Source organism: Halichoerus grypus, chromosome 8 (assembly GCF_964656455.1).
Source record: "Halichoerus grypus chromosome 8, mHalGry1.hap1.1, whole genome shotgun sequence".
NCBI lineage: Eukaryota > Metazoa > Chordata > Mammalia > Carnivora > Phocidae > Halichoerus > Halichoerus grypus.
Window position 1 is genome coordinate 117,038,525 of NC_135719.1, and position 15,261 is coordinate 117,053,785.

At 45.8% G+C, this 15,261-nt stretch overlaps 1 protein-coding gene across 1 annotated transcript in view; it reads left to right on the forward strand.

Moving 5' to 3' along the window:
- Window positions 1-15,261, forward strand: part of FNTB (farnesyltransferase, CAAX box, subunit beta) — a 61,911-nt gene that overhangs the window by 10,304 nt on the left and 36,346 nt on the right. Inside the window, exons 2-3 of the mRNA XM_036120202.2 lie at window positions 2,645-2,709; window positions 13,519-13,591. Coding sequence (XP_035976095.2) covers window positions 2,645-2,709; window positions 13,519-13,591 — 138 coding nt within the window. The remainder of the gene's footprint in view (window positions 1-2,644; window positions 2,710-13,518; window positions 13,592-15,261) is intronic.

The following is a 15,261-nucleotide window of genomic DNA, read 5'->3' on the forward strand; positions in this document are numbered from 1 at the left end:
GACATTTCTCTAAAGAAGATATACAAATGGCCAATAAGCCCACAGAAAGATACTCAACATCATTAGCCATCAGGGAATTGCGATCAAAACTACAATGAAATATTGCTTCACTCCCACTAGGATGGATGTAATCAGAACCACAGAGAGTAACATGTGTTAGTGAGGATGTGAAGAAGTTAGAATGCTCATACATTGCTGGTGAGAATGTAAAATGCTATGACTGCTTTGGAAAACAGTCTGATAGTCCCTTAAAGAGTTAAACGTAGAGTTACCATATGGTCCAGCACTTCCTCTCCTAGGTGTATACCTATACTTAAGTAGAAATGAAAACATATGTCCATCCAAAAACTTATACCAGAATGTTCATAGCGACTTTATTCATAATAGCCCCAAAATGGGGACAACCCAAATGCCCATCAACAGATGAAAAATAGATTAAAAAATGTGATATATCCATAAAATGGAATATTACTTGGCAATAAAAAGAAATGAAATAATGGTTCATGCCACAACATGTATGAAACTTGACAACATTAAGCTAAGTGAAAGAAGATAGTCACAAAGGACCACATGTTGTGTGATTACATTTATATGAAATATCCACAATAGGCAAATCTATGAAGATATAAAGTTGATGAGTAGTTGACAGGGGCTGGGGAAGATGGAGGGTTGGGGGTGACTGCTAAGGGGTGCAGGATTTCTTTTGGGGGTAGTGAAAATGTTCTAAAATTGATTGTGGTAATGGATGCACAACTCTCTGAATGTACTAAAAGCCGTTGAATCATACACTTTAAATAAAGGATGAATTGACTAGTGTGTGAATGATATCTCAATGAATCTATTCGAAAAATACACCAGTTCTTAAGAGAAGATAAAGGGAATTGTTATTTGTCCATTTTTATGAACCGCTGACCTATAACACTCAGGTATTTATTAGAATTCATAACTTAGATTTTCAGACATGAGTCCGTTACTAACTGCATTGGAATATCGCTCATTCATTCTGCAGAAGAGTGATTAGGAAATCCGAAGAGAAATGACACAGTGTTGGGAATATTTTAAGCACTTTCTGCCTTCTGTCTGTCAGGTATCCTAGTTTAGCAGTAAAACTCCATTTTCCTCATCTAGTACTTGGCTGCTTATGTTGTCCGAGGGGGAGCTGAAGGTGGGTCTCATGAAGGAGTTCTTGGCTGGACCCTTTTCTCTCTAGGGGTCTCAGTGTCAGAATGCTAAGGAGGTGATGGGCTCATCCATCAGCCTTGGAATATTATTAAGTCGTGTGGATTTGAATCAGCTTGTATTTGGGTAAAGGAAGTGAGTTTTCCTCCCACTTGATTTTGTTTCATTCAGAATTCATCAATTCACTTAGCTCTAATGGAATATTGTAGGCAAATCTTTATTGCATGATCTTACTGACGTATGTTTCTTGTATATTTTTCTGTCCCTTTCAGCTTACAGCTGAGGAAGGCGTAACTGAGAAATTCAGTCTGTCTTCCATTTAGGCTGGTGCTTTATGTTAGTCTTGTGTGAGAGTCTGGAAAGGAAAAGAATTGTGAAGAATCGGGACAACTTCCTTATTCTTCCTGAGTCAGATTCTGACAGCGACTTCAGTCTGTTTTTTGAAGTATTATGAATTCTTAGCCAGATTATCCCTCAAACTCATGTTCAGAGGCAAATACCAAAGTATATCCTGAAACCAAGTATAAATGAATTTTAGATTGGCTGCCATTTTGGATGATTCACATCATTGCTCCCCTCATCATCACAAATAATTCTTGCACATACGTCAAGGGCCCTAGACGCTCTAACTCAGTGGGTGATTCAGAAATAAAGAATACATTTTGAAATTCCCAGAGAGGACATTATTATGTATCTTGAAATCTCAATGAGGACATACCTCACTACAAAACAGGGATGCCAGTGAAGGAGAAACCCTGTCTCCTGTTAACCAATCCACTTCTGCCTTGCTGTATCCTTTCCTTACAGAAGCTGAACTGTGTGACCACGTTGTGGTAGGTCTTCAGAGGAAACAGGTGGTCTGGATTTTTTTGTGACCTGGCTTTCTGAGATCCTTTGTATTATATGGGACTGTGGAGTCCTATGCGTGACATAGGCCCAATGACCAGATGTGCTATTTCATAGGTGTTTCAGTGATTGATGTTCTTGTAAATCCCTTAGGGAATTTTAATACTGTTCAATCTGTATTTAAACGGTTCAGTCTGACAATTAAGAAGTCTGACCCTTAGCAGGAATTAATTTTGTATTTGTGAATGGCCAGTTAAGTGAACACCTAAACAACTCCATAGAGCAGGCAAGAATAAATCTCTCAAGCAAAATGCCTTGTCTGCCCCCTAAGTAACTGGTTTCAGTGAGCCAAGCTCCAGGACTGCCATTAGTTTGGATACATGGATAGTTTACTGGAGGAGTCGATTGTAATGCCAGCATGGACAGGACCTTCTCTCTTTTTTGTCTGTCCTGAGCCTGCCATCTGCAGAGCCCCTGAATCGAGTCTTACAGTCCCACGAAGTACAAAACCACACCAAGAAACTGTAGCCAGTGGGCATTTGTGACAACAGGAAGAAAAAGTTGACAGAGGACTCATCTGTATTTGTTTTCTCTCTCCCATCTCCTGCATTCTTACCAGGCAAAAGTAGAAGAAAAGATCCAAGACGTCTTCAGTTCTTACAAGTTCAACCACCTTGTACCAAGGTAAGCTGTGGTTAGGAGTTTGGGGGGATCTGGGAGACACCACCTCCTGTGAGAGCCTTTCTTCTTTCCTCCTTGAGCCTATTCACGTCAAGGGATAAGTCTGTTGGGAGAAGGGTTTCTTGACCTTGTGGCCACCTAGTAAGCTTATGACCCCAACTCCTTCCTCTATTAGAAAGATGTTTAGAGGAGATGCTCTCCTCAAACTGAACCATCAGGTGGTACATGGGGAGACCCCTCAAGGCCTGAACTCTGAGGTCTGAAGATGGGGAGAGGAAGTTCATGTTTCTGTTGCTTAGTCGTGACCTGCTGCTCTGGTGTTCAGATTAGAACTCTCAAGGTTTTCTTTGTCATATGACACTTTGAAACAGATGTAGCATCCAGGGGGTGGCAAAGGATGGATTCTTTTGATGTATATTGTAATGTGACTGGGAAGAGGTGACGAGTTTGAGCTTCTCCCAGCCTGGCCCTTGTTGGTAACTGTGGAGCTGCTCCCAAGGATGAAGTCTCCAGGGAGAAAATACAATGCCTTTTATTTTCCTTGGCACTTAGCAAGTTGAAGTTTTCTAAGCAATTTGATGTCAGAAATTCCATAAAGGGGACTATAAGCAGAAACTTATTATTTAAGTTGAACCTTTATTTTCTCTTTATTTTGTAGTTTATAATGTATCACACTAGGATTTCAGGAGGATATTTCACCCCTCTATTAGCATGTTTCTCCCAGTCCCAGGTTGTTTCTCCAGAACCATCCTGTGTCATATTTCCAGCCATCAGAATGGATTAGGAGGTCGAAACTGTGTGTGGTCATGTTTTATCTTAGTGATACAGCACTCTGCCTTGACTCCTCTGGACAAAGGGCCGTTGGGCTGCTGGCTGATTCGCTCTGGCTGGGAAGGGGGGGCCTGAGGTCCTGCCTGAGCCCTGAGCCCTGTGCTTCGGAGACTGAACAGAATAACCCCAGGCCAGTCAGGCTCTGGGTGCTCTGATTTACTGAAACATCACACATGGTTCTAGCCTGAGTTCACTTTGTGTCTTTTTTACCACCATTATGTTTTGCCACTATTTCCTTGAAAAAGAAATTTTCTTCTGAAAATTCTGATTAGCCAAGGCAGAAAACAATTGGAAAAAGGAAAAGGCAGGTGGGAAGGTCATCTTCATGTTTCTTCCCTGGGGAAGGAAAGAGGGAAAATATGAACTAACTAGAGGAGTCTTTCCCCAAACTGCTGAACTAAATCTCTGTATTAACCTAAAGCTCAGTCTTCAATAAATGAATTATTGCTCGTCAGGAACCATAGCTGGAGATTAGGAACTGAAGCCATTTGTTTCAACAGCTTGGGGGCTGAAACTAATATAACAGTGTATGTCAACTCTACTTAAATAACATTTCTACAAAATAGGCTTTTAAAAATATTTATTTTCTTCCAAGTTTTTATTTAAACATGGTTTATATCTTAGAATAATCCCCAAGATATATTAAATGGAAAAATAAAAATATAGAAAAATATGTCATACTCTGCCAGTTGTGCTAAAGATAAAGCAGAATGTTTTTACAAATCAGTCAACAAACAGCTGAGGGGGGCGGGTGGGCACCACCTCTGCCCGGTACAGGCGAGGCTTCTCCAGACGTGGCGGGACCTGGTGGTAGTGAGGGGTCTGATTGCTTTAGGAGGGCCTTTGTGCCTAGCAGTTGCATCCCCGGTGACTCACCTGACTGGGCTCTGACTCACTGTCTGCTGTCTGGGGCTCTGTGGGCACATGTTCCCTGTGTTTCCAAAGGGACCTTTGATCATTTGACATTCCTTTTCATCCACCATCAGAATAGACCCTTGGACCTTTCTTTTATTCTTACTGAGATGTGAGGGAGAATGGGAGTTTACATAGTCTGGGAGGAAGAAGTGGTGTTTTGGGAGTGGTGGTAGAGGACAATAAAAAAATTAAATCCCCTGAATTTGTAGGTCTTAGGTCAGGTGTGGGTGGAAGACAATGTTCCTCTTGGGTTTGGATCCTTCTGGAAGTAGAATATATCAGGGCTCTGGGTTTATTTCAGGAATCTGACATTTCCCTTTTTATCATTGTTGCCTATTGAAAGTGAGTGTTTAAAGGATGCTAATAAGCATCTCATTATGTCACAGCATGCTAATTAATATTAGAGATATTACACATTTTGGCAGAAAGGCTGAGTGAGTGGCTGATAGAAATCAACATATCAATGTAAGGCTGAAGCCAAACATCACCATCATAGAACTAACTTCTAGGATAGAAGAATAAACCTGAAAATTTAGCAAAATTTAAAATTATTACCACGATTTCAATATTTAACATTTTAGAAGTCAAATTTTAAAAGTCTGACATAATGGAGGAACAAACCTTCATTTTTAGCTGAAGTGAATATGCAGATACCAGCAATAAATCTAAATGACATGGCGTGTTTGTTTTTGAGGTTATGGTGCTGATCAGTGTGATAGTATCACACACACGCCCAGGACCACTGACCACGCATAGGTCCAGGGATGCCAGGAATGATGCTGAGGGAGGCATTTGCCTCTTGAACCTTCCAGTGCCACGGCCAAATACCAGATTTGGCTGAAATTCACGGCTGAAGCTGAATGTCAGTACCTTCTACAATTATTCCCCATTCCAGAAGTGATTTCCCTCTCTCTCTAAGACCGTGAAACCTGCATCCTTTCCTGGAGTGAGGTAGTCCCTCCCAAAGGACCTTTTTGACCGTGATTTTAACGGTTTTGTTAGTCAGTAGCCTGCTTTCCCGTGAAAGCTAATTTCCCCTTCCCTGTGGTTATTCCACACATGTAGGAATTTACCCCTTTCCATTTATTACATTAGCTTTAGTAAGAAATCTGAGATGCATAAACTAAACTCTCTCTCTCTCACTCTCACATACTCCCATGTCATTTTCCTCTTGGGAAACAGAGTGATCAAGGCTAACCCAGGTCCTGCCCCTACTGGACTCTTAGTCTCATGGGGGAGGTAGCCATTAAACAAACAGATGCAAATACATAGTTACCAATGGGATGGGTGTCAAGGAAGGGAATGGGATGCTCTGAGAGAATAATAGGGAGGATGTAATTTAGGTTGGGAAGTTAGGGAATATATCTTAGTCTGTTCTGGCTGCTACCACAAATTACCATCGACTGGGTGGTTTAAATAAGAAACATTTATTTCTCACAGTTTTGGAGGCTGGGAAGTCCAAGATCAAGGCACCAGCAGATACGGTGTTTGATGAGGGCCCACTCCCTGGTTCCTAAATGGCCATCTTCCCACTGTGTCTTCACATGATAGAAGGGGTGAGGGAGTTCTCTGGAGCTTCTTTTATAAGGTCCCTAATCCCTTCATGACCTAATCACCTCCCAAAGTCCCCACTTCCTAATACCATCACACTGGGGATTAGGATCTCAACATGAATTTTGAAGGGACACGAGCATTCAGTCTCTAGCAGAAGGCCTCTCGGAGAAAGTGGCTCTCCGGCTGAGACCTAGGGGGTGAGTAGGAGTTGGTCGGAGTTTAGGAGGTGGTCGCAGTGTTCCAGACGGAGGGAACAGCATGAGCTAAAGTCTCGAGACTGAAAAGCACAGAGCACAAAGAAGGCGGTGTGACTGGGTTTAGTGGGGGCATGAGATGAGGCTGGAGAGAAGTAGGTAGAGGCACATCACAGAGGGTCTTGAAACCCAAAGGGATTCAAGTCATAGTAGGAAATTACATTGTATTTATAATTTACATCGCTACCTGGTACACACATATATATATTTTTAAGATTTTATTTATTTATTTGACAGAGGGAGATAGCGAGAGCAGGAACACAAGCAGGGGGAGTGGGAGAGGGAGAAGCAGGCTTCCCGCTGAGCAGGGAGCCCGATGCGGGGCTCGATCCCAGGACCCTGGGATCATGACCTGAGCCGAAGGCAGACGCTTAACGACTGAGCCACCCAGGCGCCCCTAGTACACATATATTTCAAAGTTCCTTTTCAGATAGTAGAGGTGGACTCCCAGGATCCTTAACATATTTACTTACTTGATCCTCTCTCTTATGTCTCCCCATCTCCCATCCCCCTCTGCACGGCCACATAGATGTCCTCTCATCCACTCGAGCACTGACACCCTGCACTCCCCGCCCCCCCGCCCCACTTCTGCACAGAGCCTATGTTGTTCTGCTTCACCTAATGGCATGGCTGTAGGGCTGAATTGTTCAGCAAAGAAAGGGAATTTCTATTTTAACTCCTTACACAGAAAAGATTTTTGGACAGAGGTGAATTGAGAATAAAGGAATAGTAAGGGTATTAGTTTGTTAGGGCTGCTGTAATGAAATACCACAGACTAGGCGGCTGAAACAACAGAAATTTATTTTCTCACAGTCTTGGAGGCTGGAAGTCCAAGATCAAGGTGCTTGCAGGGTTGGTTTCTCCTGAGGTCTCTCTCCTTGGCTTGTAGGTGGCGTTCTCATTGTGTCCTCACATGGCCTTTCCTGTCTATGCTCCTCCCTGGTGTCTCTTCCTCTTCTTATAGGGTCACCAGACCTTGTTTAACCTTAAATAACTCTTTAAAGACTCTGTCTCCAAATACAGTCACACTGGGGGTTAGAGATTGAACGTATGAATTTCGGGGGACACGGTTCAGTCCATATCAATAAGGCTGTTAGTACAGTTTCTGCTGACCAAAAGAAACTGGGTATGTGTCCCTTCAATTTAAAAGAATCATAAGCCTCAGAGGAGAAGTTAAAATTCAGTCAGCATTGTGGTCCTTGCAGCTCTACATAAACAAAGAGACCTTTTGCAAGATTTTAGAATAACCTAATGCTGATATGCATATAGAGAGTGTGTGTGTGTGTGTGTGTGTGTGTGTGTGTGTGTGTTGATTAAGTGAGCAAAAATGAAAGAATAGTTTCCCTTGTGGAAATGCTCTATGTAGAATTTCTGTTTTCTTGCCTGTGGCTGGTCTTTAGATGAAACCAGCTAGAGGAACTTCTTAGTTCCCTCCCGGCAGGGCTGCTAGGGCCTGGCTGTGAGTGAGGTTCATCCAGGAGGGCGCTATGGGGGAGCCTGCCCATAGGGCCCAAGCCAGAGCTGCAGCAAAGGTGGCTGAGACCCCCTTCAGTTAGGTGTTTGCTTCTGGGCAGGCGAGGCTCCAGGTATCCTTAAGGATACCTGGCAGGAGGCAGGATCTCTTAACCCCCTCGAGGCAGAAAAGCATTTGCCCCTGAGGTCAGTCACTTTGCAGTGACTGAAAAGCCCCTTGCCTATCAAGTGAGAGGAGCGTGGAGAAGACAAGGAAAAGGGTTTCTTCTCCAAGTTTCTTGTTTCTGTTTTCCCAGTAAGAGGCAGGGTTTGCTTAGGTGCGTAATTGGGCTCTCTCAGAATTCTCAGTCCCATAGGGGAGGGCAGCCTGCGGCCGGCGGGTCTCCTCAGCGTGGAGGGCGTGAGCACGCGCGCGAGAGCTGGAGGGGCAGACCCCTGAACCAGTCCAGTCACCCCTCTCCATGCCCTCTCCAAGTGAACCTGAACTCCCCTGGAGGTTTGTCATTCATTTAAATCGAAGGAACATATATCCAGGGAGAACAGTCTCGTTAGGTTGGTCAGAAACTGGCCTTACTGTGTGTTCCTTTATTCTTCCTTCTGTTCATTTGACAAACAGATGTCAAGAGCCTGCTCTGTGTGGGGCACAGATGTGGAAGCCAGGCAGGAGCTCTCCTCAGAGTGACAAGGCAGTGGACTAGGGAGGCAGACTGACCACGTGGTTCCAACAAGTGCACCCACCTTCTCACCTGGTCCCTTTCCCTAGCATTGTACTTAGGATCACAAATTCTTATTTACAGGACCCCTTAACCACTGTCTTGCCTCACATTTCCAAATGAGGTGGCTAGTGTTCTCTTCTGTTTCTCCCTTCTCTGCTCTGTGGCTTAGCCTCTCAAGGTATTTGGTATATTCAAATTCCTTTGATTGTTTCTTCGATAGGAAAGAATTGACCTATAGAAAACTGCACTGTGAATGGGTCCTTTCAGAGTTAGAGGTCAGGCGATCTGCCTCCAGATTCTGTACTTGCCCTCACCTGGCTTGGGTTTCTCAGCCTGCCCTCATTGATGGTCTCGTGGACACTCCTGGTTCTCCTTGTCTGCACTCCCATCCTGGCCGCCCCCAGCTTCTCAGCCTGCGCTGTGGTTCACAAGCTATTTGTCACCAGTTCCCTGGTCTCATTCAGGTCGCTCCCGCCTCCGCCTTTCTGCTCTTCCCCTCCTCCCAGTCCTTACCATGGCATCCCTATCCCTGCTTCTGCTGAAGGATCCCAGCAAGATTTCCAAGGAGAAAAGTCATGTGACGTTGCCTGCTGAGTGGCTACACCAGAAGTTATACTACAAGCTTTAGCTGGGCCTTCACTACTGCTCTGTGCTCCCCTTACTCATCTCTTGTAGATTCTCTAACACACTCACCCCAGTGACCCGTCTTGCCCCCTACCTCCTGAGAAACTCCAGGCTGTCCCATGTGAGCTTCCTTCTTCCCCACTTCCAAGTCCTATGTTTGTCTAACTTCACACTTTCTCTCACTAGTTCCATCTCTGAGAATGGAGCATCCATCCTTATTGCCAGACTCATCTCTCCTACTGAACTCTCCACCCCAACCCTCCTTCTTCCCTCTTCTTTAGGGACCGTCCTTGGTGGATTTTCTCTGGGCACTTGTATTTTCAACGTCTTTGCTCTCAAGCAGTTTTTACCTCTCCTCTGCCTTACCCCCAGTAACCCCCTCAGGCTGCCAGTCTGTTGTCTTTCTTCCCTCACACACATCACAGACACACTTGGATTGTGGGTTTGGTCTCCTGCCACTAGTCTTATCCCCACCCCAATCTATTCAGCATGCTGCAGCTCCTGGGATCTAGAAAATGCAGATCTGACCATGTCTTTCCCATGCCTAAAATACTTCAGCGATTGCCTCAAATTTTTTTTTTTTACTTGTCTTTTTTTTTTTTTTTTTGGTAACAGCTTTGAGATACAATTCAGATATCATACAATTCACCCAAAGTGTACAATTTAGTGGTTTTTAGTATAGGGACAGAGTTATGCAACCATCACCACAGTTAATTTTAGAGCATTTTCATCACCTCACAGAGAAACCCTGTCCCCCTTAGCCATCACCCTCCCATTCCTCCGTTCCTACCCAGCCCCTGGCACCCACTTCAGCTACTTTCTGTCTCTGTGGATTTGCCTCTTCTGGACATTTCATGTAAGTGGAATCATACAATATGTGGTCTTTCTGTGACAGCTTCTTTTACTTACTGTAGACTTTGCAAGGGTCATCTGATGTTGATGGCACAGTGACTCCTGATGCATTTAGAAGTCCCGCGTGATCTGGTGCCTGTGTGTCTCACCAGGCTGACTTCTCATGGCTCGCTACCTTCTACTTAATGCTCCGGCTGAACTAAACCTACACAAATGTGCCGCGTCGTTCCCTTCCTGAAACACCCACCCCATCCCCTCCTTTCTGGCTGGCTAACTCGTGTCCTTCCGGTCTCCTTCATTCCTTGATGCAATGCTGTGTCCTCTGGGAAGTTTGTTCTGATCCTGCATGCCTTGCCGTGTGCTCCCAGAGCCACCACGCTTCTCTCTTGGCCGAGGCTGTCACTGCCATGGACTTGTCTGTGACCGCCTCTGGGCCGCAGCTCTAGGGAGCGGAGTCAGCATCCACCCCACTGCGGGACACTCAGCCTGCACACAGTGGGTGCTCAGAATCCTGGCCCTCGGAGCTCCTTGAAAGAGACATCGAGTCTGGCCATCTCTTCTCCTTTATGCTCTGGAATCTGCTCACGGCTCCCTGAACTCTCTCAAAGGTCACCAGCCACTTTGTCATTTGTTCTCTTTTTCCTCAGTCTTGCCACAGCATTTGCGACAGTTAAATACCTCCATGGAGTTCTCTCCTTCTGTTTTGCCTGTGACACGATATTGTCTTTGTCCTCCTCCCACTTACGCGACGTTCTTTAATTCTCTCCTCTGGCTCCTTGTCCTCTAAGCCCATAAGGATGGGTCTTCCCCCAGTCCAGCATTCAAGCTCTTCTCTCTGCTTTGTCCTCTACTCTTGCAGCTTCATCTGTCGCCTGCGTGCAGATAAATGACTCCTAGTCCATCTGTGTCACTTGGAGCCCTCTTCTGAGTCTTACATGTGTTTCCGGCGGTGCGACTGACATCATCACCTCAATACACTTCCTGTGCCATACAGCCCACCTGCCCATGGGTCACCGTGCTAATTTGAGCCCTAAGTACTCGAAGTACTTCTGCCCTGGTTGACTGTGAGCACCGCCTTACCCCGTCTTTCCACCTCCCCTCTCTCCACACTTAGTGTTTTCCCTTGGCCCAGTTTGTAAACACATATTGAATACCTACTGCTGCCAGATAATCTTTCTAAAGCGTAGTTTGGGTCACTTTTTTTCTCAGCTCACAACCTTCAGAATTTCACCTTCCACCCGCCAGAATAGCTAGAACCAGAAAGACAAGAAATAACAAGTGTTGGTGAGGATGTGGGGGAAAAGGACCCCTCATGCACTGTTGGTGGGAATGCAAACTGTCGTAGCTGCTGTGGAAAACAGTATGGAGGTGCCTCAAAACATTACAAATAGAATCACCATATGATTCAGTAATTCCACTACTGGGTATTTCCCCAGAGAAAACAAAAACACTAATTCGGAAGGACATATGCACCCCTGTGTTTATTGCAGCATTATTTATAATAGCCAATATATGGAAGCAACCTAAGTGTCCATCAGTAGATGAATGGATAAAGATGTGGTGTAGATACATACAGTGGAATATTACCTAGCCATAAAAAAAGAATGAGATCTTGCCATTTGCAACAACATTGATGGACCTAGAGAGTATTATGCTAAGTGAAATAAGTCAGACAGAGAAAGACAAATACTATATGATTTCAGTTACACGTGGAATCTAAAACACAAATGAACAGACAAAAAGCAGAAACAGACCCATAAATACACAGAACAAACTGGTGGTTGCAGAGGGAAAGGGTGGAGGGAAGGCAAAATGGGTGAAGGGAAGTGGAGATTCAGGCTTCTAGTTCTGGAATGAATAAGTCTCAGCAAAAGGAATATTGTCAATGGTATTGTAATCGCATCATATGGTGATAGGTGGTAGCTACGCTTGAGTGAGCATAGCTTAATGCATAAACTTATTGTTGAATTACTAGGTTGAAACTAATGTTAACATTGTGTGTCAGCTCTACTTCAATAAAACAATAACAACAACCCAACTTAAGTGGAAAACAAAAACAAAAACTTCAGGGTCTACCTTTGCCTACTAAATTGAGTAGGAAATCCTCAGGTGGCATTCCAGACTCCTATAAAAGGGCTTAAGTTGCCTTTTTGACCACTCTTCTTTCATTCCTAATGAATGAAAGGCCAGATCCCCACCCCTTTTGCACACTTAATACCTGCACTGCACAATACAGTGGCCATGTGTCTCCTGTAGCTATTTAAACTGAAATTAATTCAAATTAAATACAATTTGAAATTTAGTTCCTTGGTCACACTAGCACATTTCACATGCTCAGTAACCACTCATGGCTGGTGTCTGCCTACTGGACAGCACAGATCCATTTCCATCATCGAGGAAAGTTCTTTTGGACAGCACTGGTCTGAACCTTTTTGTTTCTGTTCCTTCTCGCTACCGTCTCCTCCCTACTCACCATCTCTACCTGTGAACATTTTCTCTCTCTACCAGGGCCACCCACCTCGTATTCCCCCTCTCCCACACAGCCTTTCCTGATCATTCCTTTCTTCATGAGATGCCCCCACTCCTTCCCTTTAGAGTCTTGGTAGTATTTTATCTGTGTTTCCTTTATGAAACCTACCCATTTGTTTTTCACACTGTAGCCACTCGTGTCTTTAACTCATTTCCAGTACTGAACTGGGAGACTCTTTGAGGTAAAGACTACGTGAACGATCTTACTCTGAGCATAACACAGAGGGAGTTCAATAAATTGTTTTTGAACTGATCACCTAGAAAAGAGAATGGTTCTCTTTTAATTTGTGGAATTAGTTAAGCACGGGGACTGTCTGGCCACTCTGTTCTTTTTTCCTTCCTCCCACAATCACACAGGCCTCTGCTGTGAGACCCAGCAAGAAGTGCAGCCCCTGTCCTTGGCCTTGCCTGTGCAGGTGGCCATGGGCAGCACATTCCATCTTACAGCCAAATTACAGACATCAGTGCCAAGGAGACCAACTGGCTGCAGAATACAAATAAGATCCTGCGGCCAGGGCAGTAGGTCAGCACGTAGGAGGTGGAATTTCAGGGAGGGAGTCACAGACACACAACTGAGGAGCAGGCAGGGTACAAACGACCCACCTCGGAGAAGTAACCCCAGAAGAAATGACTGGAATGACAGAGGCTAACCAAGTCAGGGAAGTGGTGAGGCTCAGATTGGAATTAAACCCACAGGATGGGGAGCCACAAGGTGTCTGTTCACAGACCCTGGAGGAGCTTTCTGGATGGTTTGTCATCGCCTGGCTGTGTGTGTTCATTGTGGCTTTTTGCTTAGCCCAAAGTCACCTACTACGAAGGAGAGGAACTCACCCAAAGCGTCGGCCAGCACATTTTTCAGACGCTTTAGGGACAGTCAGGTGCTGGCCTCTTCTGCCTGGTTTAGCTGCCCTTGGGAGCTAAAGAAGATGCTGGTTATCTACTTGTTGACCGGGGGGGGGGGTGGTGCCCTGAAGCTGAGAGTGTGTGCATGTGCACACGTGTTTTCTCTAGTGGGGCTGAAGCAGAAGCATGAGACTAGGTTTTCAAGCTCTTTGTCTTTCCAGGCTGATTTTGCAGAGGGAGAAGCACTTCCATTATCTGAAAAGAGGGCTTCGACAGCTGACAGACGCCTATGAGGTAAGCATGCTGCCAGGAGCTCAGTTGGATGGTCAGCCAGATGGTCCTTTTGCTGTTGGAATGTGAAACACTCGTGGGCCTGACCTGCTGCCGAGTCACTCTTTGATCCCCGTGGCTGTGGCAGGAGCCAGGTACGCAGGAGCCGGCGCTCCCACTCCTGAAAGGGCAGAACCAGCTCTCTAGTCGTGTCCTCCCCTGGGACGGACAGGGCAGCCTACATGGGGTGGGGCTTTCTCGTACCTTAGATCGTGGTGAGGGGTTCACGTGCTTTCTCCTGGCCACCGCTTGTCAGCTGGCTAAAAGGCAGTTCCTCTCCATCCCTAATCCTTTGCCCTATAAGCGGATCTAATTCCTATGCTGGTCAAAGGATCAGTATATAAATCCCAGTGAGGACTTCCACAGTTGAACACTGTAAAAATGCCCGCACTTAGAGTGCATTTTAAATCACATTCCTCAGAGCCCTGGGCTTCCACAGAGGGGCCTCAGGGAGGGCAGTGGTGGTGGAGGAGGGGGTAGGGTGTTGGGAAGGTGGCAGGCAGGGGATGCATGTGAACAGGAGGGCTCCAGTCTTCCTGCCTCACCTTATACACAGCAGCCCTGCCTTTAATTTGCTTTTTATTTGGGGGTCTGCATTTGATTATTTGCAGCAGGGATGGCCAGCTGAGACGGCTGTGGACCCAAGCAGGTAGCGTAAGTAAGAGAAGTGGGCAGGTGGGAGGGAGACGGAGGCATGCCCGAGGCCCCGTGCTTTCCCTCTGTTCCAGCACACCCAGGCTGGCCAGATCTCTCTCTCTCTCTCTTTTTTCAAATTAAGCCAGAAATCCAGATCTCTGTGTGACTCTCCCAATGCCTACAGGTTGCAACTAATTCTAATTTAAAAAACAAAACACTACAGGGAACAGGTAGAACATGCCTATGGGCTAGACTTGGCTTTGGGGTCAAAATTTTCAACCCTTGATGGGGGTCCTCACTGGTTAAGGTGCAGTGAGCCCCGACACGGTTAATACTGTACCAGCTAACAGTTGAACAGAGTGCTGCAGCTTGCCATGCCCTCTCTCCCCTACTTACCTCACCTACTATCTGACGGAGGTCAGTTGCAGGATTAAGTCATCTGCTCAGAAGCGCATAGCTGTAAGAGGGGGAGCTGGGACTCCAACCCAGGCAGGCGGGATCCACACGCACAGCTCCCCGGGTGGTGGCCTAGCCGCAGCTGGGGACGGTCAGTGCATTTATGAAGAGGGCAGCTTGGGCCAATGGAAGGAGCACTGGAGTGCGAGTCCAGAAACCTGGCTTCTTGTCTCAGCTCTGACGTTTGATGGTCTTCGTCGTCTGGAAAAAGTTAATCTCCCTGGATCTCATTTATATACTTTTATTCTGGAAAACGGGAGCAGTACGACTACCTGCCTGCCTGCCTCGGATGCTCTATCCATGTTTATGGGTTGAATTGGGATCCCAAGCACCTCACGCGTCACCTTGGGAAGCCTTTCCCAGCCCCTGAGGCAGAATTAGGCTCTTCATGTGCTCTGTCCGGACTCTGCTCCTGCCCATTGCAGTGTGTATTGTTATTCGGGTACATGCGTGCATGTGTTACGTGCCGTCTTGTTCCAGAAAGCCGTAAGGTGACTCGTGTTTAACTGCACCTATCTAGAGCCTTCTTCCTCTACAGATAA